The sequence below is a fragment of the Glycine soja genome, chromosome 3, assembly GCF_004193775.1.
Source record: "Glycine soja cultivar W05 chromosome 3, ASM419377v2, whole genome shotgun sequence".
Taxonomy (NCBI): domain Eukaryota; kingdom Viridiplantae; phylum Streptophyta; class Magnoliopsida; order Fabales; family Fabaceae; genus Glycine; species Glycine soja.
The window spans coordinates 17,246,603-17,273,127 of record NC_041004.1 but is presented as its reverse complement, the minus strand read 5'-3'; the positions used below and the strand labels follow the sequence as shown (position 1 = coordinate 17,273,127).

The following is a 26,525-nucleotide window of genomic DNA, read 5'->3' as shown; positions in this document are numbered from 1 at the left end:
AAGATAAAACACTAAAATGAATCTTTTAAAAGATAAAGGATCAAAACAAATTTTATTAAAAAGATAAGCAACCAAAAATATATTTTAGCCAAAATGTTTTTCCCCAAGTACAACAATTTTTCGCCAATATGTATGGCCGCTTCAATGTCTTTTCTTCATTAGTTCTTTGCAAAAAAGTTTACTTAGTTAAATGAATTGATTTGATAATCGATTCCAAATTCAACCTATCTGACAAGCTAGTTCAGATCGATTATGATAACACATATTAACATCATTCTAAGGGATAAGTGTTAGAAGAAAGTCTTCATCCTCTTGAAACTAAAAAATAATTATAAGATGGATTTTTAATTGTATAAGATTCTAGCATTGTTGGATGAAACATGGCATGCTTGAAAATTTAAAGGGCAAGAAAGACAAAAATAAAAAATAAAAAAATCTTCTATCGAAAATGTGCATGCTAATTTTTCCTTTTGATGACAATCATCAAGGAAACCTAATTTGCATGGTATGTTTTAAGATTTTTTCTAACTTTCCAAATTGTATTGTCATTATTATTGTTGTTGTTATTATTATTGTTGTTGTTGTTTGTGTTTGGTCCAATTATAGTTAACACTTTCTTCTTCTTAAAAAGAAATTTTGAAAAAAAAAGAATTTGGGAGAAAGACTTTTAAAAAATTAAGAAATTATTATTTACTAAATGGAAATTAGGAAAATGTATTTTTTCTTTAAGAAAAAAGACAAGCGAAAGTAGCTTAAAAAAAAGTCGGACATCTTTGTCTCCATATCTCTCTCTCTTAAACTAATTAACATGAGATAAGAAAAATAGTTTTAAAAGAACTTTTAAGCTAATATTGTCAAACGTCTTTATTTTAAGAATTTTTAACTTTAAATATAAAGTAATTTTTAAGCTATACAGAATTTGGTAACAATGTGGCTGGAAATTTAAAAACTAGGCAAATGCTTCTAATATTCGGTAACCATCCAAGAAGTTGAATTTTTTTTAACTCTTGTTGAATTAAGGGATAGTAATAATTAATTGACCAATTTTGTAAGAACATTAGTATGAGTAAGTTTATAATATATTACAAATAATAAATAAGTCTCATGGCTTCCTAGAATATTGATAAAAATGTAAATAATATACAAATTACAATTGTGAAGAAAAATACCAAAGACAACAGCAACAAATGTTGTTAAATCATTTAATAACAATATTTCATAAAATGGTTGTAATATTGGTATACATTAAGAATAATATTAATACTACTAATCTTGTTTAATTTTATAATATAACCTTAATATTTCATATTCAATAAAAGAATTTTGCATTAAGAAAGATAAGGGTTAGAGATATTACAACATTTATCTTATCAAGAATAAATCATCCCAAAAGCTAAATAAGCTATTTGGAAAAGATAAATTAAGAGTTCACATTAAATCTTTAAAATGTTTGGTAGTTGTTCAGCCAAGTGAATATAGAAAAATCCCATAGCTCCAGTACGAAACTTGTTTTGATATCTCGTTTCTAGAGTGAGAATTTCACCGTCTTTAATCTCAACAGAGCCTGGTTTGGGATAACATCCTGACATTCCAACTAGGTAACCTTTTTCATTTCCTGCTTCCTTTCCCGTTCCATATTTTGGTGTTGAAGTACATAAAACCCTTCCATCCTAAGTTAATCAAAGACATAAATTTAGTGAAGATGCATTACAATGGTGAACATCTTACAATGATAAAGTATTAATGAAAAAAGTTATTACTTAAGAATACCTGAAGCACATAAAATTTAATAAAACTTTATCTTCAACAAATCATAAAGATTATATAGGAATGAATACATATATCAAATATCACCTGTCCATAGAGAGTTGCATTGACAACACCAGTATGCATATGAGAAGTGCCATATATAAGATAACCACCTTTTTTCATTGGGATGTTTGCTTTCTTAACATGAGGGGAGTCACCATGACCAATTCTTGGAATGGTATATTCTGCCTATAAGAAATTAAGAAACATATGTTACCAACTTCCTCACAACAAAGTAATAGGCTACTATTATGGTTTGTAATTTAACTGAGATTTAAAAGTCCACTTATCATCTACTCCCTACGTCCCTAAATATAAGGCTATTTAACTAATTCACACCCTTTAAGAAAGTTGTTTAATATAGTTACTAATTTGTATTATTTTGCCGAAATTACCCAAAGTTTATTGAGACTCATAATATCTATCTTTTCACTTAATTGCTTTTACACCTAATTAATTAATGTGTGTTAGTCTTTTTATCTGGTCCTTATAAGAGAGATTTGTATTTATCTTTGAAATATATAATATTTATTGAAAAGTAACAAAATTTTATTTGGGTCAAAAAATAATTAATGCAAAAAACAACTTGAAAATAGTACTTTATAAAAAGGAAAAAATAAAACTAAAAAAAGAGTCTTCTATTTAGCGAGGGTTGGATTGTTAAATAGTGTATCTTGAATAAATTCTCTACCTGGCAATCATGAATTGTTGAAGAGCCATTTGTTCTCACACGATCAGTTGTATCAAGTATATAAAACTTTAGTGGCACTTGGTGTTCATCCCAATCAACCCATCTTATTTTGTATCTCAGTGAAAGCTTTCTCGTTGGGCCATGAAAACCCTTTCTTAATTTGCATTGTAAGTTATCTTTACAACAAAAGAGTCCTCCTTTATAATTTAGGGACAATGGTTGATCATTAATGTCTCTTGTGACATTATAAAAGTCCTTTGGAAGATTAAGTAGGTCACATCTACATTCTGTGCAACCTTTCCTACTATATGCACCACGTGTATCGATAACCATGATGTCGAACAACCATTTTTCCTTAAATCCATGTGGAATATTTGTAGGATTACCAAATTCTACCGCAAAAGGGTCTGGAAGATTTGAGGATGTTCCTCGTGATTCTCCTCCTAATCCCCAATAATGTGGAAGCAAAAAGCCTCTGCATGCACCATCATTTCTTGTGTAATTGATACCTTTACTAATGTCATGAGATTGCTCAATGTACCGTGACATAGTAATATTTTCATTGTACTTTATTGCAAACCAATGATGAAGATAGGTTTCATATAAAGGTACAGATTTCCCATCTTCATCAACTAGTTCGGCATCAAAACTCTTGACCCCAATATGACCTTTTGGAAACTCAATATCATAAAGTGCTTTTGATGCAATTTTTCCTGGTCCCACTTCAAAACTTTTAGACACAAAAGTAGCCGATTTGATATGATTTTCAGACTCTAGGAAAATTGAGTATGTTGTGCCAGAGAGAACCACTATTATTGATAATGAAAGTATCATTACTTTAGAGATAATCCTCATATTAACCTGTACATAAATCATTAGGTATTAAGAAATTAGCTATGAAAAATATTTGCAAAGTCATTCTTCTTGGTAATCTTGTAGATAATTCAAACAAATGTTTGAAAATATGAAAACTAAAGTAAGAATGAAATTAGAAAACAAACTATTGGAACATTGGCAATAAAAATTGCATACCATAAAAGAAAAACATGAAGGCATGACCATGGCGAAGATTGGGTTTTCGATGAAAGTGTACAAATGTTGAAATTGTAAGGGGTAAATTTATGTGTATGCAAAGTTGTTGCTTTTATATATAGTAGATGGTTCGATAATAGTATATCTGGTGTAACTAAATGCCAAATCAACACACACGTTATTGTCTCATTTTGTTGGATATATAACGTATTTTTGAATTTACAGAATAAAGGTTTAAAGCAAATTTGATCAGCATTGACCAAGTTGGGTAACTATGCAAACTATTAGAAAACTTTTATAGCTATATAGGTGAAAAACAACTTGATATATTGGTTTATTTGAGAAAAATCATGTGCATAGCACTCTTCTTTAAGTGGTCTAATTTTTTTTGAGTATATTTTTTTATTTTGTTCCTTATTTTTCTTTTCTTAATATGAAACTATGCATGCATTTTTTTGATATTTTTTTAACTGAAATATTGTTTAAAAGATATAGATGAAAAATCTTATTTAAAATTTTTAAAGGAATAAGAATATTTAATTCAAATAAATGCATAAAAATATATAATTAGTTAAACTTTAGTAGGAAAAAGACTAAATTTAGGAAACTAAAATGTAAAATATATATTTGATAACCTAACTTACAATTTATTAAAGATAAGAAAATTATATTGTAGAAGTTATTTTTAAATGCGATTAATTGAAGAAAGTTAAGATTTGAAAATTAAAAATATTACATAAATAATTTTTTATACATGGTAGTAGTTACAAATGGTGTTGGATGAGAATAGGTTGCATTCCAGCGTTATTATTTGATTGTATGGACTAACTTATGCGATTGGACTTTTCCCTTATTATTGGGAGGGGGGGAGGCAGGGGATAAGAGGCATTAGTTGGTGTTTACATTATTTTTCTTTAGGTTACACTTTTTTTCATATTGTGGTGGGCTTTTTTTTCCTAATTTAAGTAATCCCTTGTACTTGAGGTTTTTATCTGGCAATGCATGGGGATTCCGATGCACTAGAGGGTTTTCCATCATCTAATTAATTTAGCACATTGGTTGCAGCTTTGGTCTTTTCGTAGATAGTCATCAACATGAAAATTGTGTATCCCTATTGAAACAAAATTATTTCAAAAGCTTGAGTTTTAACGATGACAAATATTCAAGAAGCAAACATTAAGTTATCCGAACCAAGCTATCTAGTATTGATTGCTTTAGGTGTTCTTTATAACATACGACTAAACTTAGAAGAATGGGGAAGATGTGGAGCAGTAGCCTATGGTAGAAATTTTCCAGACATAGATTCTGCATAATCAAAAGCAAAACTACTAGAAAGAGAGTGGTCATAATTAAGATGGAAAGGAAAACACGTTTTATGAGTGAAACTGAAAATATAACAAGCTATATATGATCAGAAGCATGATGTTAGGTATCTTTGGTAAAGGGACATATATTAGAAGCTACGCATGACTAAGGGATCATCCAAAGTATTCTAATTCAAAAGTCATGAGAATCCAATAAGACCACAAACTCACAGCACCATAGATACATTTTAATTTTGAAAAGCAAAATTTGTCATAAATGGTGGGAAAAGCAGAGAAGAGCAAAGAAACCCAATAAGAGCTTGACGGTGCAAAAGACATGGAAGAGAAAACTAGAGCTGAAATGCTAGTTGTATGAACATGGACAACTTATATGGTAGAAGTTTTCTAGACATAGATTCTGCATAATCAAAAGCAAAACTACTAGAAAGAGAGTTGTCATAATTAAGATGGAAAGGAAAACACGTTTTATGAGTGAAACTGAAAATATAACAAGCTATATATGATCAGAAGCATGATGTTAGGTATCTTTGTTAAAGGGACATATATTAGAAGCTACACATGACTAAGGGATAATCCAAAGTATGTAGTGCAAAAGACACATGTGAAAAAAACCATATCTATCCCATTCATAAGCACACACTAGAGCCTAAAAGTTAAGATGTTTGCATAAGCTATACAAAAGCACTAATTTTGAAGTTGAGAGTTCTCCATATGACATGAATAAATTATGAAGAAGGAAACTCAAAGAAGAAAAGAAGTCTTGACCAAGTATAAGAAAATAGAAGATAGAAGATTATAGCACAAGGCACTACAATAACCTTAGCATCCCAATAAGACATGTTGTAGACCAATCTTTTGAAGATTTCCAAGTATTCTAATTCAAAAGTCATGAGAATCCAATAAGACCACAAACTCAGAACACAACAGATACATTTTAATTTTGAAAAGGAAAATTTGACATAAATGGTGGGTAAAGCAGAGAAGAGCAAAGAAACCCAATAAGAGCTTGACGGTGCAAAAGACATGGAAGAGTAAACTAGAGCTGAAATGCTAGTTGTATGAACATGGACAACTTATATGGTATTTGAATTTCAAATTCTACCTTCATGGACAAATTATATATGGAAGAGAATTTGAAGGAGCTCATTACAATGAACAAGTTCCAGATTGAGAGGGTAAAGCGAGAGTCATCCTAAGAGTACCTTATATTAGAATAATCCTCCTTAGTCAAAACATTGATGAAGCCGAAGTAGACCCAAATCCATAGAAATGTTTATAAACACTTTCATTAGAGGAGCCGAAGTAGAAGACATCTTAGATGGTGCAATTTCCTTCCCTTAGGATAGAGGGAAGAACTCATGAGAATAATTAGAGGATGACTGCTACTAAGGGGTGTGAAGTTCTGGGAGGCTTTTTGAAAGAATACTTGGGTAGAGCCTATAGAGGATTAAAGAATACTAGGTGAAGAGCCTATAGAGGCTTATAGAGTATGAGGTGAAAAGCCTATAGAGTCTTAGAGAATACCAATGTTGTTGCCTATCGAGGCAAGGAAAGAATACTAAGTATAACCTACATAGATTTAGAATATTGGGTTGTGGTTTTGCTTGCAGGGACAAGCTAAAAGTACTAGTTCACCCCAACACATGGTCTACATCCAGATGCCATTCATAACTTAAAGGGTTCCACTAATCAAAACTTTGATAACAACCAAAGTATTCTATATGCCAATTCCAGCTACAACGAGTACTCTCTAGGCCACCCCTAACACTACCCTCAATCTCCCCCGAGATTAAGACCCACCCAAGTACTTTTTGTCACTAAGCCAGTTTTGATGATTACTTTAAGTACTTAAGGATCTGTTAACTATTCCATGCCTATGGAATATGAGCCAAGTGCTAAAGCACTTGTCTTCTTAGGACTAGTTGTTGAGGTAGTATTCTCCAATGACTAATACTTTAGCTATTGTCCAGAGCCTTTCTATTCATGCTTTCTCCTTGTATCTCATAGATATAGATAAACTTGGACACAACCAGACTTAACAATCTCTCCTTTTTTGATGATGACAAATAGTATATATTTTGATACAAAAAAGGATAAGATGAAAAGTTTAAGATCAAGGTACCGGATGTTTAGAGTGTACTGTTGCACACTACTTACACTTTGTTTGTGTATTTGAAGAATGTAACTTTGTCATACAACAAACTTGTTAAGCATTAAAGCATAAAAAGGTCTTTTAAAGACATAATCAAAGAAAATATGTTATCAGAACACATGAGCAAATTATATTGAGATAAATGAGACTCTCCTTAAGTTTATTGCCTTGTGCATGTATTAGAGAATATGTATTAATCGGAGCATGCATAGCATATGTAGAAGAATTAGAAAAAAGTGAAAACACACATATGTGACCACCATAACACTTGTTTTATTAAAAAGACAAATTAGTACAAGTGCTTACAAATAAAAAAATTCCTATTCTAGTTTCTCCCCATTTGTCATTATAAAAAACATAAGTTTAAAGAGAAAAAGGAAATAAGTGGACCATCATTGTCAGCCTTCAAGGATGGAGGTTGAGGAATGGAAGGTGGTGACTTTTGTGGCGAAAGCGGAGGCGCATAATGTAGCTCCATGAAGAGCTTGTATGCCTTGGATCTTCTTCATCACTAGAGTCCTTCGCTTCTTGAAGATCAATGGTAGCAGAAAAGAGAAGGAGGAAAGGTGATTGGAGACACCACTTCAAGTAGAAGATGAGTCAAGAACAAGCTCACCACCATAGGAAACCATGGATAAGAGCTTGAAGGTAAGAGAAGATGAGTGAAGGGAGACAAAGAAAGGGGAACAAAATTTTGACAAAGAGAAGAGGTAGAATGAGGTCTGAACTTTGAAGTCTAATGATGCAATCCTACCCCCAAGGCCATTGGATAGAAGACTCTAAGAAGATTGGGCCAGAGACGCAAGAGAAGGCCCTAGGATTCTCATGAGCCTTATGGTAGATTTTGGGCCCATGGGCTAAGTATGAGCCCACTTATCTTTGTACATATTAGATTAGGATTTCGTTATTTTTGGGCCTTCTATTTAGGGCTCCATAATGTAAGTAGGGTACCTGTTCAATTTCCCATATGGTTCCTTCTTCTCCAATTTTTAACAAATATATTCAAGGGAAATGAAATACCGGCAAGCGCACGGGGTCGTCAAGTATTTAAAATTAAAACAGAGTGATCTGAGCATCAAACTAAAGGAACTTGCTTATTAGATAGAGTTTTATTTAGAAGTAAGGCATTGTTGGAACAAACATTGATAATTGATGGTTAAAAATAGAAATAAACTAATTCTATGGTAAAATCAATAAATACAAGTAAGTAAAAGTTGACAGCAATAGGTAAAAAGCGTTGAGTCTTTCTAACAAACAAGTTGATGCACATGAGGATATTTCTCTAATTAATCATGTTCTTGTGTTCTATGCTGTAGCCTAAAGTACTAAACCTTTGTAGGTAATGGCAAAGGTGTCCCACATCTGTTTGGCACTTCTGTAGCTATCAATCTTGGAATATTCCTCTTGTGATAAAGCACACAACATAGCTATATGGTAGAAATTTTCCAGACATAGATTCTGCATAATCAAAAGCAAAACTACTAGAAAGAGAGTTGTCATAATTAAGATGGAAAGGAAAACACGTTTTATGAGTGAAACTGAAAATATAACAAGCTATATATGATCAGAAGCATGATGTTAGGTATCTTTGGTAAAGGGACATATATTAGAAGCTACGCATGACTAAGGGATCATCCAAAGTATTCTAATTCAAAAGTCATGAGAATCCAATAAGACCAGAAACTCACAGCACCGTAGATACATTTTAATTTTGAAAAGCAAAATTTTGACATAAATGGTGAGAAAAGTAGAGAAGAGCAAAGAAACCCAATAAGAGCTTGACAGTTCTCAAGACATGGAAGAGAAAACTAAAGCTGAAATGCTAGTTGTATGAACATGGACAAATTATATGGTATTTGAATTTCAAATTCTACCTTCATGGACAACTTATATATGGAAGCAAATTTGAAGGAGCTCATTACAAGGAACAAGTTCCAAATTGAGAGGGTAAAGCGAGAGTCATCCTAAGAGTACCTTATATTAGAATAATCCTCCTTAGTCAAAACATTGATGAAGCCGAAGTAGACCCAAATCCATAGAAATGTCTATAAACACTTTCATTAGAGGAGCCGAAGTAGAAGACATCTTAGAAGGTGCTGTTTCCTTCCCTTAGGATAGCGGGAAGAACTCATGAGAATAATTAGAGGATTACTGCTACTAAGGGGATTGAAGTTTAGGGAGGCTTGCTGAAAGAATACTTGGTTAGAGCCTATAGAGGATTAAAGAATACTAGGTGAAGAGCCTACAGAGGCTTATTGAATATGAGGTGAAAAGCCTATAGAGTCTTAGAGAATACCAATGTTGTTGCCTATAGAGGCAAGCAAAGAATACTAAGTATAACCTACATAGATTTAGAATATTGGGTTGTGGTTTTGCTTGAAGGGACAAGCTAAAAGTATTAGGGGTAGTTTTGTAATTTCACATGAATTATGTGAATATTTGATGTGTGTGGTTGGAAATAAATTTAATTGAATTGGGAGAAGCCCAATCCAATTAAATTTTAGAGGGGGAGGTGAGCATTTACTTGCTACACCCCATTGCCACATCATATAGTCACACTTTGTGCATGTCCTTCATGCTTTACATGCCTCATGACACCTAAGCACACTTAGTGAAGAATCTTGGGCTTGATGTTGGATTAGTAGGCTGAACCATAACTAAAATTCACTAATCATAATTAGTGAAAATTTGGCTCCACAAATTCAATTTCAAATTCAAGTGAAATTTGAGTAGAAATTCAAATTTCCCTCCAATTTTGTGTGACACTTAGGTTATAAATAGAGGACATGTGTGTGCATTTTTCAAATTTGATCATTTTAAAATTAAACTTCAGATTTCATAGCTCTCTTAGAGCATAAAATTGTGTGCTCTTCTCTCCCTCTCCCTTCATTCATCTCCTTCTTCCTCCAAGCTCTTATCCATGGCCTCCTATGGTGGTGAGCTTCTTCTAGATTCATCTTCTCCTTGAAGTTGTGTCTCCTCTCTCTCTTCCTTCTCCATTCCGTTGCCATTCATCTTCCAAGAAGAAAAGGAATCCACTGATGAAGAAGATCCTAGGCCTACAAGCTTCAATGGTGCTTTACATCATGTGGTATCAAGAGCATCTTCATCTAGGTGATGTTCTTTTGCTTCCTCTATCTTTTTGTTTGGTGAATTGTTTTTAATTCCTTCTTCTTCATCTTATACTCCATGTATATCCTCCATTGTCTTGTGGTTTGGTTCTGTTTAGAGTAGATTCAAAAAAATAAACCGATTAAATCTTAGATCTACACTTGTTCATGCATTTCTATGGTTCAAATTTTGTAGATCTACTCTTGAATCATGTTTTTGTGTTGATTTTAGGTTCTATCAATTTTCATTCATAATATTCTTGTGCAGAACCTTTAGATCTAAATTTTCTTCCAAAATATTGATTAGAAAAAAAACACAAAAACCTATGTGTAAATCACTTAATCCATGGTGTCTTAGAACCATGTTTAGTCATAGTAATTGTCACATTATGTTCTAAGTTTGTGTTGAATTTTTATTTTGTTTATTGAATTCTAGATACATTTGCTCATGTATTCTTGTCATTCTTAGCCTATCTTTTGAATTTTGAGTCTAATTCATGCATGTTATTTAGTTCATAACATGTTCTACATCAATTCCTAGAAGTAGTCTTGTTGTTGAACTCTTTTTTTTTTGTTTTCTAAGTTTCCTACATGATGCCTATGATGAACTTGAGTTGTGGTGCTGAGTTGTGGCTGTATTTGTGAATCAAATAAGTCTTAAGCTCTCTTGAATTTTGTTATTCAAGATAATTGAGCATAAGAAAACACAAATTGTAACTATCCAAGCCTTAAGCAACATAAACACTACTCTTGATTTCTAGGTTGAAATTGCTGGTGCTGGCAGCTTGAACATACAAACTTGTATAAATTACTGGGAATTGGTCCCTACGTTTTTTTGAGCTGAAATATTTACTTAATTTTCTACACATCTGGACCAAAATTATAAAAAAAGAACCAAGAGATTTGGATTAAAGGAAAAAATAAGAAAAATCACACAAGTTGGCAGAAAAATCAGTGTCCAGGAAAAAAAAAGTTAAAGGGAAGTGTGCTTGTTGTTTTGGCTCAAAATTTGTTCTATAATTGGTGCCTATTTTATACCAATCCTAGTTCTGAAATTTCAATTTAAAATTATTGTGAAAACAAGTGCCAAAACTAGAGGTTTCTTGAGTCTTTTTTTTATAGTTTTTCTACTCTACTCTAGAGCTATAATTGGTGCCTATTTTATACCAATCCTAGTTCTGAAATTTCAATTTAAAATTATTGTGAAAACAAGTGCCAAAACTAGAGGTTTCTTGAGTCTTTTTTTATAGTTTTTCTACTCTACTCTAGAGCCATTCTAGGTTTCTCTTTGAGTCCTAGCTTGCTTTTGTGTGCTTTTCATTGCTTTAATTGTTGAATAATCCTTGAAAATTTGTCTTGTTAAAAATCTATTGGTTTAGCTTTCATTTCATTTTTTTTTGGTCTTTGGTTATTGCTTGTCTCTTTGTTTCCTTGCATGTGAGTTGCCATATAGGGAATTGGAAAGGAGGATTGGTGCCATCCCTTGAAGAATTCGAGTCAAGAAGCAAGAGGTCAACCACCTTAAGAGCTATTGGACTAAGAAGCACTCCAAATTGAGTGAAACACCAAAGAGAGAATAACCACCACAATTGGGGACTTTTCTTTTGTAATTGGCAATTTGCTTTGCTTTCAAATTTTGTAAAAAAAAGGCCTTTCATTGGAAGTAAGTTGGGAGCCTCCAATAGGTCACCCTACTTCCATTTGTGTGTAATAATTTTAGGATAGTGAGTGTTTTGTTGGTAACCTTAAATGAGGTCATCCAAACACTCTTAGGATCCGCCTAGTTTGCATTTCTTGCACTTTAATTTCTTGCTTACTTTCATAGCTTATTTCCTTTATCCTTCATTGTCAAACCGCCTAGTTAGCTTTCCTTTTACCAATTAGTTTTTACCTTATCTTTCACACCTCTTTTAGTGTTTATTTTGGCTAGTTTCAACCATAGTTTCTTTTACCTTTTTTTTTCAAACCCCCAAAAAGAAAGAACCACAACTTAGAAACCAAAATGAGTCTTCATTCTTCATCTAGTGTTAATGGTGAGGGTTCTACTCCTAAGGACCCCTTGTATAAGATATTAGATGAGTTGAGATCCCTTAAGTTGTGGAAAGAAAAACAAGAGAGAAAATAAAAAAGGAAAAAAAGAGTGGAAGAAATAAGTCAAGATGAAAAAGAGAAAATAAGGGAAGAAGAAAGAAGGAAAATACTAAAAGAGTTAAGAAAATAAAAACATGCCTCCTATAGTAGTCATAACTCTTGCAAGAGCCTAAGTGAAGAACTTTGTCACTATTATGAAGGAAGGCATATGGCACATCCTAGACCTCACTCCCATTGGAGAGAAAAGGAAAGAAAGCCTCAAGAGGCTAACATTAACCTCCTATACTTCCATGGGAAGGACAATGTAGAGGCTAACTTAGATTGGGAAATAAGGGTAGAGCAACAACTTAAAAGGAAGTCTACTTCAAAATCTTATGGCTCTCACTCTTACCAAAGAAAGACCAAGGTCAAGCCATCTTAGGGGTGACACCTTCTAAGCCCAAAGATGATAAGGGGAAGGCAATAGAAAATCAACCCCTTAAGGCTAGTATGCAAGAGAAGACTAGCTCCGTAAAGTGCTTTAAATGTCTTGGAAGAGGGCACATTACTTCTCAATGCCCCACCAAGAAAACCATGATTATGAGGTGCCAAGAAATTTATAGTAGCCAAGATAAGGCTACTACTTCACCTTCCTCTAGTAAAAGTGAAGTAGCAAAAAGGGAAGAATCTAGTAAAGAGATCTACCCCCAAGAAGAAGGACAACCTTTAATAGTTAAGGAGGAGTGTAAAGAGGTAAGTGTCTCCTCCAAGAGGTTAGCTAAGAAGGAAAGACATTTTGAAATAAAGACAAATATTAAAGAATTTTCCCCTCTTAGACAACCTCCACATTTTCTCCTTTGTAAAAAGACACTTGTTAGCATTGCCACACCTCTTAGGCTTGAGTTTATTCCTCAAGTAAAGGAGTTGTTGGATGAGGGTTTGGTTCGCAAGAGCTTAAATCCTTGTGCTTTGTTGGTGCCCAAAATAGGTATTATTAGGCACCAAATCCCTAAAATAGGTGGTATGATGAATGCTTTGAGTGGTGCAACACTCTTTTGTAAAATCACTCGTGCACCCAACATCTTCATGATTTGTGTACATAGGGACTCATTAGGTAGGTTTGTTCTTATTTTTAGTTTCAATACAAACTTAGGTACTCATATGGGACACCTTAGGTTTGTCATACTTTTTGGTAGGAGTAATCAACATGAAAATACAGAAAAAGGTATGTTCTATTGCATTACTTTTCTTAATTTTTTAAATTGTGATCAAGGGGTTCCCATGAACCCTAAGAGAATAAAGGTCATTCCTGAGTGGCCCACTCCACCAAGTGTAAGAAAAATTTGGGGCTTCCATGACTTAACAAACTTTTACAAAAGGTTTGTCCCATATTTTTCTATACTTGTAGCACCACTCATTGAGTTGGTGAGGAACCATGTTCCTTCATGGGAAGATGCCCAGGAAATGGGTTTTCAGACCTTACCTTACTTCAACATACCAAACACCACTAATACATATGTTTTTGTTCTTTTTACAGGTATTGAGGAAAAAATCCCAGAGTTTCAAGAACCTCGGGATTTGAGGTCAAATCCTTTTCAAGGGGGAGGGAATGATGCAATCCTACCCCGCAAGGGCATTGGATAGAAGACTCCAAGAAGATTGGGCCAGAGATGCAAGAGAAGGCCCTAGGGTTTTGATGAGCCTTAGGGTAGAAATTTTGGCTCCAAAAATTCAAGTGAAATTTGAATAGAAATTAAAATTTCCCTCCAATTTTGTGTGACACTTAGGTTATAAATAGAGGCCATGTGTGTGCATTTCTTCAACTTTGATCATTTGAAAATTAAACTTCAGATTTCAAAGCTCTTTTAGAGCACAAAATTTCGTGCTCTTCTCTTCCTCTCCCTTCATTCATCTCCTTCTTCCTTCAAGCTCTTATCAATGGCCTCCTATGGTGGTGAGCTTCTTCTAGACTCATCTTCTCCTTGAAGTAGCGTCTCCTCTCTCTCTTCCTTCTCCATTCTGCTGCTATTCATCTTCCAAGAAGCAAATGCATCCATTGATGAAGAAGATCCTAGGCCTACAAGCTCCAATGGAGCTTACATCACCAACACTTGGTCTACATCCAGTTGTCCTACAAAACTTAAAGGGTTCCACTAATCAAAACTTTGATAACAACCAAAGTATTCTATATGCCAATTCCAGCTACAACGAGTACTCTCTAGGCCACCCCTAACACTACCCTCAATCTCCCCCGAGATTAAGACCCAAGTATTTTTTGTCACTAAGCCTGTTTTGATGATTACTTTAAGTACTTAAGGATCTATTAACTATTCCATGACTATGGACTATGAGCCAAGTGCTAAAGCACTTGTCTTCTTAGGACTAGTTGTTGAGGTAGTATTCTCCAATAACTAATACTTTAGCTATTGTCCAGAGCCTTTCTATTCATTCTTTCTCCTTGTATCTCATAGATATAGATAAACTTGGACTCAACCAGACTTAACAATCTCTCCCTTTTTATGATGACAATTAGTATAAATTTTGACACAAAAAAGGATAAGATGAAAAGTTTAAGATCAAGGTACCAGATGTTTAGAGTGTACTGTTGCACACTACTTACTCTTTGTTTGTGTATTTGAAGAATGTTACTTTGTCATACAACAAACTTGTTAAGCATTAAAGCATATAAAGGTCTTTTAAAGACATAATCAAAGAAAATATGATATCAGAACACATGAGCAAATTATATTGAGATAAATGAGACTCTCCTTGAGTTCATTGCCTTGTGCATGTATTAGAGAATATGTATTAATCGGAGCATGCATAACATATGTGTAGAAGAATTAGAAAAAAGTGAAAACACACATATGTGACCACCATAACACTTGTTTTATTAAAAAGACAAATTAGTACAAGTGCTTACAAATAAATAAATTCCTATTCTACTTTCTCCCCCTTTGTCATTATAAAAAACATGGGTTTAAAGAGAAAAAGGAAATGAGTGGACCATCATTGTCAGCCTTCAAGGATGGAGGTTGAGGAATGGAAGGTGGTGACTTTTGTGGCGAAAGCGGAGGCGTATAATGTAGCTCCATATAGAGCTTGTAGGCCTTGGATCTTCTTCATCACTATAGTCCTTCACTACCTGAAGATCAATGGTAGCAGAAAAGAGAAGGAGGAAAGGTGATTGGAGACGTCACTTCAAGTAGAAGATGAGCCAAGAACAAGCTCACCACCATAGGAAACCATGGATAAGAGCTTGAAGGTAAGAGAAGATGAGTGAAGGGAGACAGAGAAAGGGGAACAAAATTTAGACAAAGAGAAGAGGGAGAATGAGGTCTGAACTTTGAAGTCTATTGATGCAATCCTACCCCCAAGGGCATTGGATAGAAGACTCTAAGAAGATTGGGCCAGAGACACAAGAGAAGGCCCTAGGATTCTTATGAGCCTTAGGGTAGATTTTGGACCCATGGGCTAAGTATGAACCCACTTATCTTTGTTCATATTAGATTAGGATTTCATTATTTTTGGGCCTTCTATTTAGGGCTCCATAATGTAGGTAGGGTACTTGTTCAATTTCCCATATGGTTCCTTCTTCTCCAAATTTTAACAAATATATTCAAGGGAAATGAAATACCGGCAAGCGCACCGGGTCGTCAAGTATTTAAAATTAAAATGTAGTTATCTGAGTATCGAACTAAAGGAACTTGCTGATTAGATAGAGTTTTATTTAGAAGTAAGGCATTGTTGGAACAAACATTGATAATTGATGGATAAAAATAGAAATAAACTAATTCTATGGTAAAAACAGTAAATACACGTAAGTAAAAGTTGACAACAATAGGTAAAAAGCGTTGAGTCTTTCTAACAAACAAGTTGATGCATATGAGGATATTTCTCTAATTAATCATGTTCTTGTGTTCTATGCTGTAGCCTTAATTACTAAACCTCCATCCCTTGTAAGTTTAGACTAATTTAACCTAAGCTTCGTCCACAAATCCCTCTTGAAAGACTAGGCTTAACTTAAATAGCATTATCATCACAACATATTCAGAAAACGAAAACCCCACAATCCATCCCTGGTAATGTAGTTATTTAGTCCTGCTTCTATCAAGTTCTAAGGCAACAGTACATTTCCCAATGCTAAAGTCACCTAATAGTACACACAAATGGGTGATCAGACCAAGAGCATGCAATAATTAAGCATTGAACACACAAAACAAAACAAATTAGATATGAAAGGTAATTACATCAATTGTTCATTAGAAATCCCTAACTAGGGTTTTTAGCCAGCCATACACAGAAACCCTAACACAAATGAGATAGAGAGTAGAAAATAATTGTTGCTTACACAAGAAGGGGGATCCCTACTCCTCTTCTTGGCACCTCACAATCACTGAAACACTCACTAATCTCTCTAAAAATGTAGAACCCTAGGCTTCTCTGCACAGCTGCTCCTCTTTGCTACCTCCAGAGCACTATTCTTGAAGTCTGTGCAAAAATATGCAGCTCTGGTCTCTCAAAATCGTACCCTAATTCTGACAATTTAGGCTTAAATAGGCTTTGAAATTGCGACGTCACGCTTAGCGCCACCCTCGCTCTTAGCGCAAGTATGTTGATTTAGGTTTGGCGCCAGTCGTGCGCTGAGCCTGGCAAGAGACAAACGTCTCGCTTAGCGAACTGATGTCGCGCTTAGCGCGCGGTATTAGTCGATGAATACGACTAACTTTTGTGTATAAAACTTGTGTAAATTGTATCAAACTCCTCCAATTTATGGTTATTTTGTAGTGTTGTAATTACTTTTGGGTAAAGATAGGTAATAAATACTTAGTACTTCCATTTTGTGTGTTTAATAATCATTCTCTCTCAATATCAGGTTAATTAGGGGAGTTTGTGAAATGCTGATTCTGACCCTATCGCTAAGCGAATCTGCTGGCTTAGCGAGCCATCCGCTTAGCGCAATATTCCTTGGCTAAGCGCGAGGAAGAATCTGGAAGAAGGATGAGATGTGCATGTTTGCTGAGCGAAGGGCCATCCCGCTAAGCGCACCGCTTCAGCCCATTCGCTGAGTGAGAAAAGTTGCGTTAAGCCGAAATTCACCAATGCGCACTAAGCGGTTTAGAATTGCGCTAAGTGCATGAGCACGAACAAAGCCACCTATTTAAGCCTGAAATCAGATTTTGGAGGAGAGTTTGGCCTGTTCTTGAAGCTTCTACATTTCTAGAGAGTTCTAGAGAGAGAAAGGTCCAAGTTCCAGAGAGTTTGAGAGATTTTGTCATGTGAAGATCTATAGAGACCAGAGCTTGAAGAGAAAGCCGTCCTGAGAGCTTGAAATGAGTTTGTGAGTGATTGTGAGGTCCTAGAGGTGGAGGAGACATCCCCACTACTTGTATTTCTGCAATCTTTCATCTTCCTTTTCTCTTTGTTGTAAAGGAAGCTTCCTAGTTATGGAAAACTAAATCCTCTGTTGGATCTTCCTTCTAGGTACTTGATGTAAATATCTTTTTATCTATCTAATGATGTTTTGTGTGTTCTCTGCGCTATCAGTATTTCATTCTAGTATGCTTTTACCTTGATCACGTAGATGCATGTTTTGTTAGGGTCATTTAACAGTGGAAACTGGTCCGATTCTTAGAACTTGATAGGACATGGCAAGTTTGTTGTACTATCACGAGGGATCAGGGTACAATAACCTAGTTGTTGTATGTTTGTCTTAATGCGTTCCTGGTTGAGTTTAGTCCAACAAGAGGAATCTCCGGATGATGCTTGATCAGGATTAGGCTAGACTATCATGAGGAATTGGGGTTTAGCATTTCAGGAGATGTGGCGTCCCTAAATTAATGACTGGTTTGATAGTAATGATTTAAATAACAAAAACCATGATAAATTTTTTTTTTCTTCTTTTTCTTTTTCATTTCTTTCTCTTTTCACCATAACTAGGTTTAGAAGGAAAATCCTCACTATAGAGTCCTGAATGGCCAGTTCACAACTCTATTCTGAGTCATTTCTTTCTTACCGCTCATAATCTCTAAACTATTTTGCTGTTTCAAAAGGAAGAATGTACCAGCCATTACTTTAGGTCGTCACGTGAAAATAAAAGAATAAAATACGGCCGATAAACTCTTTTACAAATAAATTTGCCAATGCTTTATTTCCAAATAACAAGATTGATCATAAATGCATTCATCATTTAAAGCTGTCCAAAATATGGGAGTTTTACAAAATACATAGTGTCATCCAGAGCAAAGGTGTCCACTGTAGTAGCTTCAGCCACATGTATACAATCATTAAATTCCTATACAACAGGTCTACCCATACAAAAACAAAAGAGTAAACCTAACAATCAGTCCTAGATACACCCACCCTCAAAAAGTATATAAAACTAGTCCATGGAACTGTCCACTATGATGAAGAGCCTCCACTGGTCGCCATCTCTCCCGGGCCACTATCCTCCGTAGAGTCTGCCTCAGATGCCGACATGACTACCTCGGGAGAATCCACCTTAGGAAGTGGGTCCTCATCACCCTCTAGAAAGTCAAGAGCATCCACAGCAGGCTCAGGAGGTAGCTCCTCGGGATCCTCCTCAGGGTCTTCCTCGGATGACGTCACCTCGATCACTTGGACTGGCTCCACAAGACGGTGTGGTGTAGGCGTGGGTAGTATCCACTCCACAGTACGCTGAAGCGTGCGCACGGGTTCATCTGGATGCACCAATGAAGTAGCCATAAATCGAATCGTGCCCCGAAATCGGCACCTCGCGTTGCCTTCGAGGGTCTCCCAAGCTCCCTCTAGGCACTCCATCTCCACTCGATCATGGATTAGCTGCGCCGCCATCACGATCTACAAGAAAGAAAAGAAAGGGGTAGACTCTTTCACGAAAATCTAACTATGCCGCACACAATTCGCCTCATAACCACTACATGCAAGTAAAAGGGGTATCTTAAGGCTTTCCATCTCTGGTAATCGATTACACAACCTTGGTAATCGATTACTAGAGGCCAAACTCGAATCACACAGCTTCAGGACATGAAAACCTGAAAGAGGCACTGTGTAATCGATTACACCTACCTGGTAATCGATTACTAGTGACCCATTCCTCTATGTAATCGATTACACAGTCTGGTAATTGATTATCAGAGGCCTCCACAATCTTCCAATTCCCTTTTAAGCCTGGTAATCGATTACACCCCTTGGTAATCGATTACCAGAAGCTCTCCTAGCTTCCTGATCTCGTTTTCAAGCCTGGTAATCGATTACACCCCTTGGTAATCGATTACCAGAGACTATCTTAGCCTCCTGTCTTCATTTTTAAGCCTTGTAATCGATTACCCACTCTTGGTAATCGATTACCAGAGGCCATAACCCACATATCAATTAAGTTTCACAGCTGGTCAGCCACCACACAAGCCTCCTTGCTTTGTGGTCTTAGTTCCTTTTATCTATTAACTGCCAGGAGCTCGCCTGTTTAGGTACATCACAGGTTCTCACTGACTGACTATGCCCAGGTTGGGTCGGGATTGGTCAAGCTTGGTTTTGGGCAATAGCACCCCACCTGACGTCCCCAAGGTCTCCTGACCCCCGCGACATATCTCTAAGTACCACTCTGTGGTCAACGAATAAAAGCAGGAAGTTTCACCCTTCTACACTTCCTCATCTCAAGCTTGTAGAATTATGGGGTACCCATCACATGTGGTACTAGGTGGCGGTCGGGCGATGGTGCACAACAAGTTTTCCACATCCCCAAAGCGCGCATAAACCCACCATCCCCTGTTGCCCACCTCCAATTGAGCTTACGTACTCCCACGTAGCCCATATCCTCGTTTCTCTCAACACCGGGTCCCCATCAATCCTCCCAAGCTTCCCCAACATCCAGGTAAAACAACATTCAAACATAACAAACTATCACAGCGAAGAAAACAGGGCAAAGGCAGAAGCTCTGCCCAAAACACAACTCAAAATCACAGCTTTTTCTCACTTAAAGACCCCAGTAACATTTCCTTCGTTCCAATTCGTTAACCATTGGATCGACTCGAAAATTTTACTGGAAGTCTCTAGTACATAAGCCTACATTTTGACCGTTGGGATCTACTAGAAAACTTCCAGAACGCATTCTGCACTACTCTTTCCACAACCAGCAAAACATAGCATTTTTCTGCACTTATGCAAAATTCTGCTGCACAATTTCACAGCAAAATTCTGCATAAAGTGCAGATTTCGAAAACCACACTTCCCCTCATCCAATCTTGCCCAAATCAAATCCTACAAGTCCCAAATCATGTATCAATCGTGTCTAAACCAAAGTTGAGCTTCAAAACACAGCAACACAAAATCTAGGTGTCCAAAACCCCTCAATTCAATGGGTTTTCTAGGTTTGAAAAGTGAAATTGAGAATGAGGTAAATTTGAAGCAAACCCTCAGCTCACACAAGTCCATAACCTCAATTTAAACTTGTTCAAACTGGATTTACGCCTAAAATTTCACCAAATCAAAATTTGACTCCTCAACCCCCAAATTTACCCTAGAAATGGCTCTTTGTTCACTTTGGTCATTTGTTTTTCTCTCTAGCACAGTCCAAGCTTTCTCATAAGTCCTAAATGACATTTCAAGCTAGGATTAACTCATTTTAACCTCCATTTACCACAGAGTCCAGATTTAACCTTCCAACTCTCAAAGCCTCACTCTTTTCCACTCATAACACCACATTCTCACTTTCTAACCCTAGGTTAACTCTACCCTTCATCTCTAACAGTTTTCCATAAGCAATTTCAGCACATAAACATCACAAGCATCATCATAAAAACCCTAAAACTGAATGGGTAAGCTTAACTCATCCAAACATGGCAAGTTCAGCATGCTTTCAACAAATTTCTTCACAAATAACTATCATGAAGCAGAAAACTAGCAAAACTACCCATCATATCTCCCAAAAACCCATACCCACGAAAATCAAGAGGGAAAGAAGTCCACCCAAACCTGAAATTTTGAAGTCCCACACGTAGAGACGCGCTTCACGACTCCGAAAATACCCTCCTTTCGCGATTTGGAGCAGAAATGATGGCCAAAGGTTGGAGCTTTGTTTGGAGCTTCAATGGAGAATGAAGAAGAAAGAAAAGCAACGTGAGGGAGAGGGAGAGAGAGCTTCTGAAAATGTGGGGCTGAGTGAGGAGAGAGAGAGTTGCTTTTTGGTTTTTTAAAAAAAGCTTTTTCCTCTTATTATTTTATTTAAGCTATGCCACATGTCTCCATTTGAGTGGAGCAAAAAGGGCCCACTTTCTCTTTTGATTGTGACCCATACTCAGCCACAAAAAGTGAGAAAAATCTGACCTTTGAAACGCTAAAATCCTGCCTCGGTTTGCATGCCATTTCTCTGGTTCCAGTTCCTCGCGTTTCTCTGCGTCCGTCGGGGCCAGTTTTCGAAAGTAAGCAATATATATATCAAAACGCTCAGAAGAAAACCCCGAGCGTGGTTCAGAGGTTGGTTTTGTTAAATTTTAAGTCACACACAAAACGATGATTTTTAGACTAATTAATTAAGAATTAACCCATAACCTCCCAGTTATGGATTTCTCTTCCTTAATTAGCCTAACCCACGTATCTTGCCCCCACTATTCCTACTTCTACCAATAACATATAGGCATATACACTGAATAATACTTATATATATATATATATATATATATATATATATATATATATATATATATATATATATATATATAATCATTCAAAATACATCGTTTTCAAAAATTCCGGGTAGAAATTTCTAGGATGTTACAGGAGACACCATAGAACGCATAAGCATTGCTAAGTAGAGAATATCCTTTTAACATTAGGCACCTATTAGGAAGACCAACATGTCGCCTATTTGTCTTTACACATCATTACTCATGTGATTTTCCTTTTAATAGTTAGGTTACACACCTGTTCATAGTAAACATATCTCTTTTCACACTAGACACCTATTCATTGAAATAGCTTTACCAAGTAACACAAGTTCCCCGAGAGTTCGATACTCAGTTCTTACCATTTTATACTACTTGTGCGATCCTGTGCACTTGCTGGAAGCAAACAAGTTTTTGCACCGTTGCCGGGGAACTTCTTTTTATTTGGAAAGTTAGTTCATTTTTAGGTGCCTATTCTTTATTCATTATTCTTTGATTATCTGTGAGTTAAACTTGAGAAACGCATGATCCTTTGGCATCATCAAAACATCAAAGTCTTTGCTTCTACAATCTCCCCCTTTTTGATGATGACAATTTAATTCCTGAAATTAAGATACCAGATAGAATATATACAAGATAGAACATTCATTCATTCCATACTCCCCCTATGTTTTGGAATTTATGATCTCTTGATTTCTAAGCTTCTAAGCCCCGTTTCTCTCCCCCTTTGGCAACATCAAAAAGCCAAAGTACGTGGTAATCAACATAAGGCAGAAAATAATAGTCAAATATAACTAAAGTTCACATAACCATTCATAAGTCAAAATTAAATATAATTCAGTCATAAAATACTAAGTGCCAAATACTGAAATATAACTAAAGTTCAAAGAATAATGACTTAAAAAACATAGCCAAATACATGGCGTTACATGGCGTAAAATCAAAGATAATAATACTCTAAATCTATGAAGATGGTGGAGGAAAGTCGAAGCACCGACGAAGATAACTCACATCCTCCTCAAGCTGAGTGATGCGGGTATCCATTCCTTCAAAGCGAGCATCAATGGCATCGATACGACCATTCAAGGAATCAAAGCGTTCACCAACATAGGTTTGGAGGCCTCGTAACTTTGAAAGAACTTCATTCATGAGGGCTGAGGAGTCATCTCATTGAGGAGGAGGAGGGGGAGTACGTTCATCTTCTGGAGGTTGTGCGTCCTTCTTCAACCATTGCCCATCCTGTAGAAGCAAGCTTCATGATGAATCAATATTGATTCAAGGAGTTTTGATGATAACAAAGATGATGAAAAAAAGCTCAAAAGTTAAGAACACTTCATGATAACAAAGATGATGATCTCAAGAATCAAAGAATGAGTTCAAGATTGAATGAAGAACACTTCAAGGTTCAAAAGGAAATTTGATTTCAAGAATCAAGAATCAAGTTTCAAGATTCAAGTTCCAAGAATCAAGATCAAGATTCAAGACTAAAGATTCTAGAATCAAGAGAAGACTCAATCAAGATAAGTATTAAAATTTTTTTTCAAAAACTGGGTAGCACATGAAATTTTCTCAAAAACCTTTTACCAAAGACTTTTTACTCTCTGGTAATCGATTACCAGATTATTGTAATCGATTACCAATAGCAAAATGGTTTTCAAAAAGCCTTCAACTGAATTTACAACGTTCCAATTGATTTCAAAATGTTGTAATTGATTACAATGATTTGGTAATCGATTACTAGTGTGTTTGAACGTTGGAATTCAAATTTAATTGTTGGTTTTCAAAAAGCCTTCAACTGAATTTACAACGTTCCAATTGATTTCAAAATGTTGTAATTGATTACAATGATTTGGTAATCGATTACTAGTGTGTTTGAACGTTGGAATTCAAATTTAATTGTGAAGAGTCACATCCTTTCACAAAAAAGCTTTGTGTAATCGATTACACTGATTTGGTAATCGATTACCAGTGATAGTGTCTGAACAAAATCAAAAGATGTAACTCTTCCAATAGTTTTCAAGTTTTTCTAAAGGTTATAACTCTTCTAATGGTTCTCTTGACCAGACATGAAGAGTCTATAAAAGCAAGGCTTTGATTTGCATTTCAATGTACTTTTTTCAATTCATTCTTTAGACAACAAACTTTTGCCAATTGATTTCTGAGTCTCTTTTAACTTCTTCTTCTTCTTCCTTTTGCCAAAAGCTTTCCAAAGTTTTCTGGTTTTCCAAACCTTGAAAACTTGTGCTATTCATCTTTTTCATTCCCTTCTCCCTTTGCCAAAAAGAATTCGCCAAGGACTAACCGCCTGAATTCTTTTTGTATCTCTCTTCTCCCTTTTCCAAAAGAACGAAGGACTAACTGCCTGAATTCTTTTGTGTCTCTCTTCTCCCTTGTCAAAGAATTCAAAATGACACAGTCTGAGAATTCTTTTGATTCTTCCTTTTCCCATATACAAAAGATTTCAAAGGACTAACCGCCTGAGAATTCTTTTGTATCCCCATTCACAAAGTTTCAAAGGTTTAACCGCCTGAGAACTTTGTCTTAACACATTGGAGGGTACATCCTTTGTGGTACAAGTTGAGGGTACATCAACTTAGGTTGTTGACTGAGAACAAGAGAGGGTACATCTCTTGTGGATCAGTTTTAGTGGAGGGTACATCCACTAGGTTGTTCAAAGAGAATAAGGGAGGGTACATCCCTTGTGGATCTTTGGTTGTAAAAGGATTTTTACAAGGTTGAAAAGAAATCTCAAGGACCATAGGTCGCTTGGGGACTAGATGTAGGCACGGGTTGTTGCCGAACCAGTATAAAAACTCTTGTGTGTTTGTCTCCTTCTTCCCTACTCTTTTAATTTCCACTGTGCATTTTAATTCCCGCTTCTACTTTTGGTTAAGTTTCTTTTTTGTTCTTCATTTACTTAACAGCATAGTGAAAGCCTTAGAAGAGTAAATTTTTAATTAGTAAAGGTTTAGGAATAATTAATTCAACCCCCCTTCATAATTATTCTGAGGCCACTTGATCCTACACATCCATGTCCTTACGGTAGACAAAGGAGGTTACTGCACTGACACCAATAGCAAAGGAACGTTTAACTTGCACAAAAGGCTCAGAATCCAAAGGAATTTCAAACTATCGAAGAAATAAAGTCACGAGCTGAAGGTAAGGTAGAGGTGCACTAGACCGCAATGCCTTATGCATGTGGTAACGAATCAAATGGGCCCAGTCGATTGGATGACCGGTCATGAAAGCCTACATCAGAATCAAGTCCTCCTCAGAGGCTTGAGCGAGATTAGAAGAATGAAGTATCAAAATTCTAACAATGATATAGTGCATGATGCGACAATCAAATGTCAATGACCCGACAAGTAGTCTACCGGTCATATCTGCCTGGTCAATGCAGACCATGCGACGGGCATCATGACCGCAGTAATCAAACTTCTAGTCATCAACAAGGGTACCCTCAAAAGGTACACCCTGACTAGGTAGTTGTGTCATAGAAAAGAAAAGAGACTCATCAATAATCATAGGGATACCATGCACCTCAGAAATAAAGTTCCATCCTAAATTTTCAAATTTGAGTAAAAGACTCATACTAACTCAGGATAATATGGTAATTTTAATGACATAAAAGGAATTAGACCAGTGTTTTGAAACACTTGATAGCTATCAAATGTTTCCCCATCAAAGAATTCTAGGTCAAGATATTTGGGATCAAGAATTTGACGAGATTGAAAGAGAGTGGAATACTAAATACGCTGTTCATCAGATGAAAACAGTGTAGAGGATGACAAGGATGATGGAATTGGTGCTGGGGATGCTCCGGTGGCTCCGGGACATGATGTTCTATGTGCCGCAGTGGAGGTGGATGAACCCTTGCGCTTCTTGGATGATTTTTCCATTTGGTAAAGTTATTGAAGATTTTTATTGGTTGAAATGAAAGAGAATCGAAAATGATTAAAAATAGGCTTTGTGGGAGGTGATTTGGTTGAGAAACGAGTGAGATATGAGAATTGGAAGTTTTGGGAGAAAGGGGGCGCCATAACTCGAGAAGTTCATGACTGCAGCTTCTGAAACGTGGCTATTTATAGAAGATGGCATTCTGTAATCAATTACAAGGTTTGGTAATTGATTATAGGAGCACTTAGCCTTCTGGTAATCGATTATAGGCTTCTATAATCAATTACAGGCTATCTATTCTTGTGTAATCGATTATCAGAGCACTAACTAGGCTTTTTCCTCAAAAACTGTCTATGTTTATGCTAAAAACATCTAAATATATTAATCATTAATACTGATACTCATTTAATTCAATCAAACAAGCATCAATCACACAATAACACACCAATCAAACACAATCAAAATCTTATAATCAAATACCATCAATAAATCATGAACCATAAATATTTCAATCAACCAATCAATCCTTATTTATCTAAATCACTAATATCTAAGAGGCCTAATTCTCTTCTAATGGAAAATAATGTTTCTTTGGGGAGAGGTTTTGTGAAGATATCAGCAAGCCGATTCTTCGTATCAATAAATTCTAGCACACAATCTCCCTTCAGAACATGATCTCTTAGAAAATGGTGTCTAATTTCTATATGCTTGGTTCTAGAATGTTGAACTAGATTTTTGGAAAGATTAATTGCACTTGTATTATCACATCTAATAGGT

General features: G+C 35.7%; 1 protein-coding gene across 1 annotated transcript; it reads right to left on the bottom strand.

Moving 5' to 3' along the window:
• Window positions 1-1,290: 1,290 nt before the first annotated feature.
• LOC114405421 lies at window positions 1,291-3,355 on the bottom strand. The gene is made up of 3 exons (XM_028367963.1): window positions 2,501-3,355; window positions 1,855-1,998; window positions 1,291-1,670 (listed from the first exon to the last, which is right to left on the bottom strand). Exons 1-3 carry the CDS (start codon window positions 3,353-3,355, stop codon window positions 1,434-1,436), a joined length of 1,236 nt encoding a protein of 411 aa, XP_028223764.1. The 3' UTR covers window positions 1,291-1,433.
• Window positions 3,356-26,525: the final 23,170 nt, after the last annotated feature.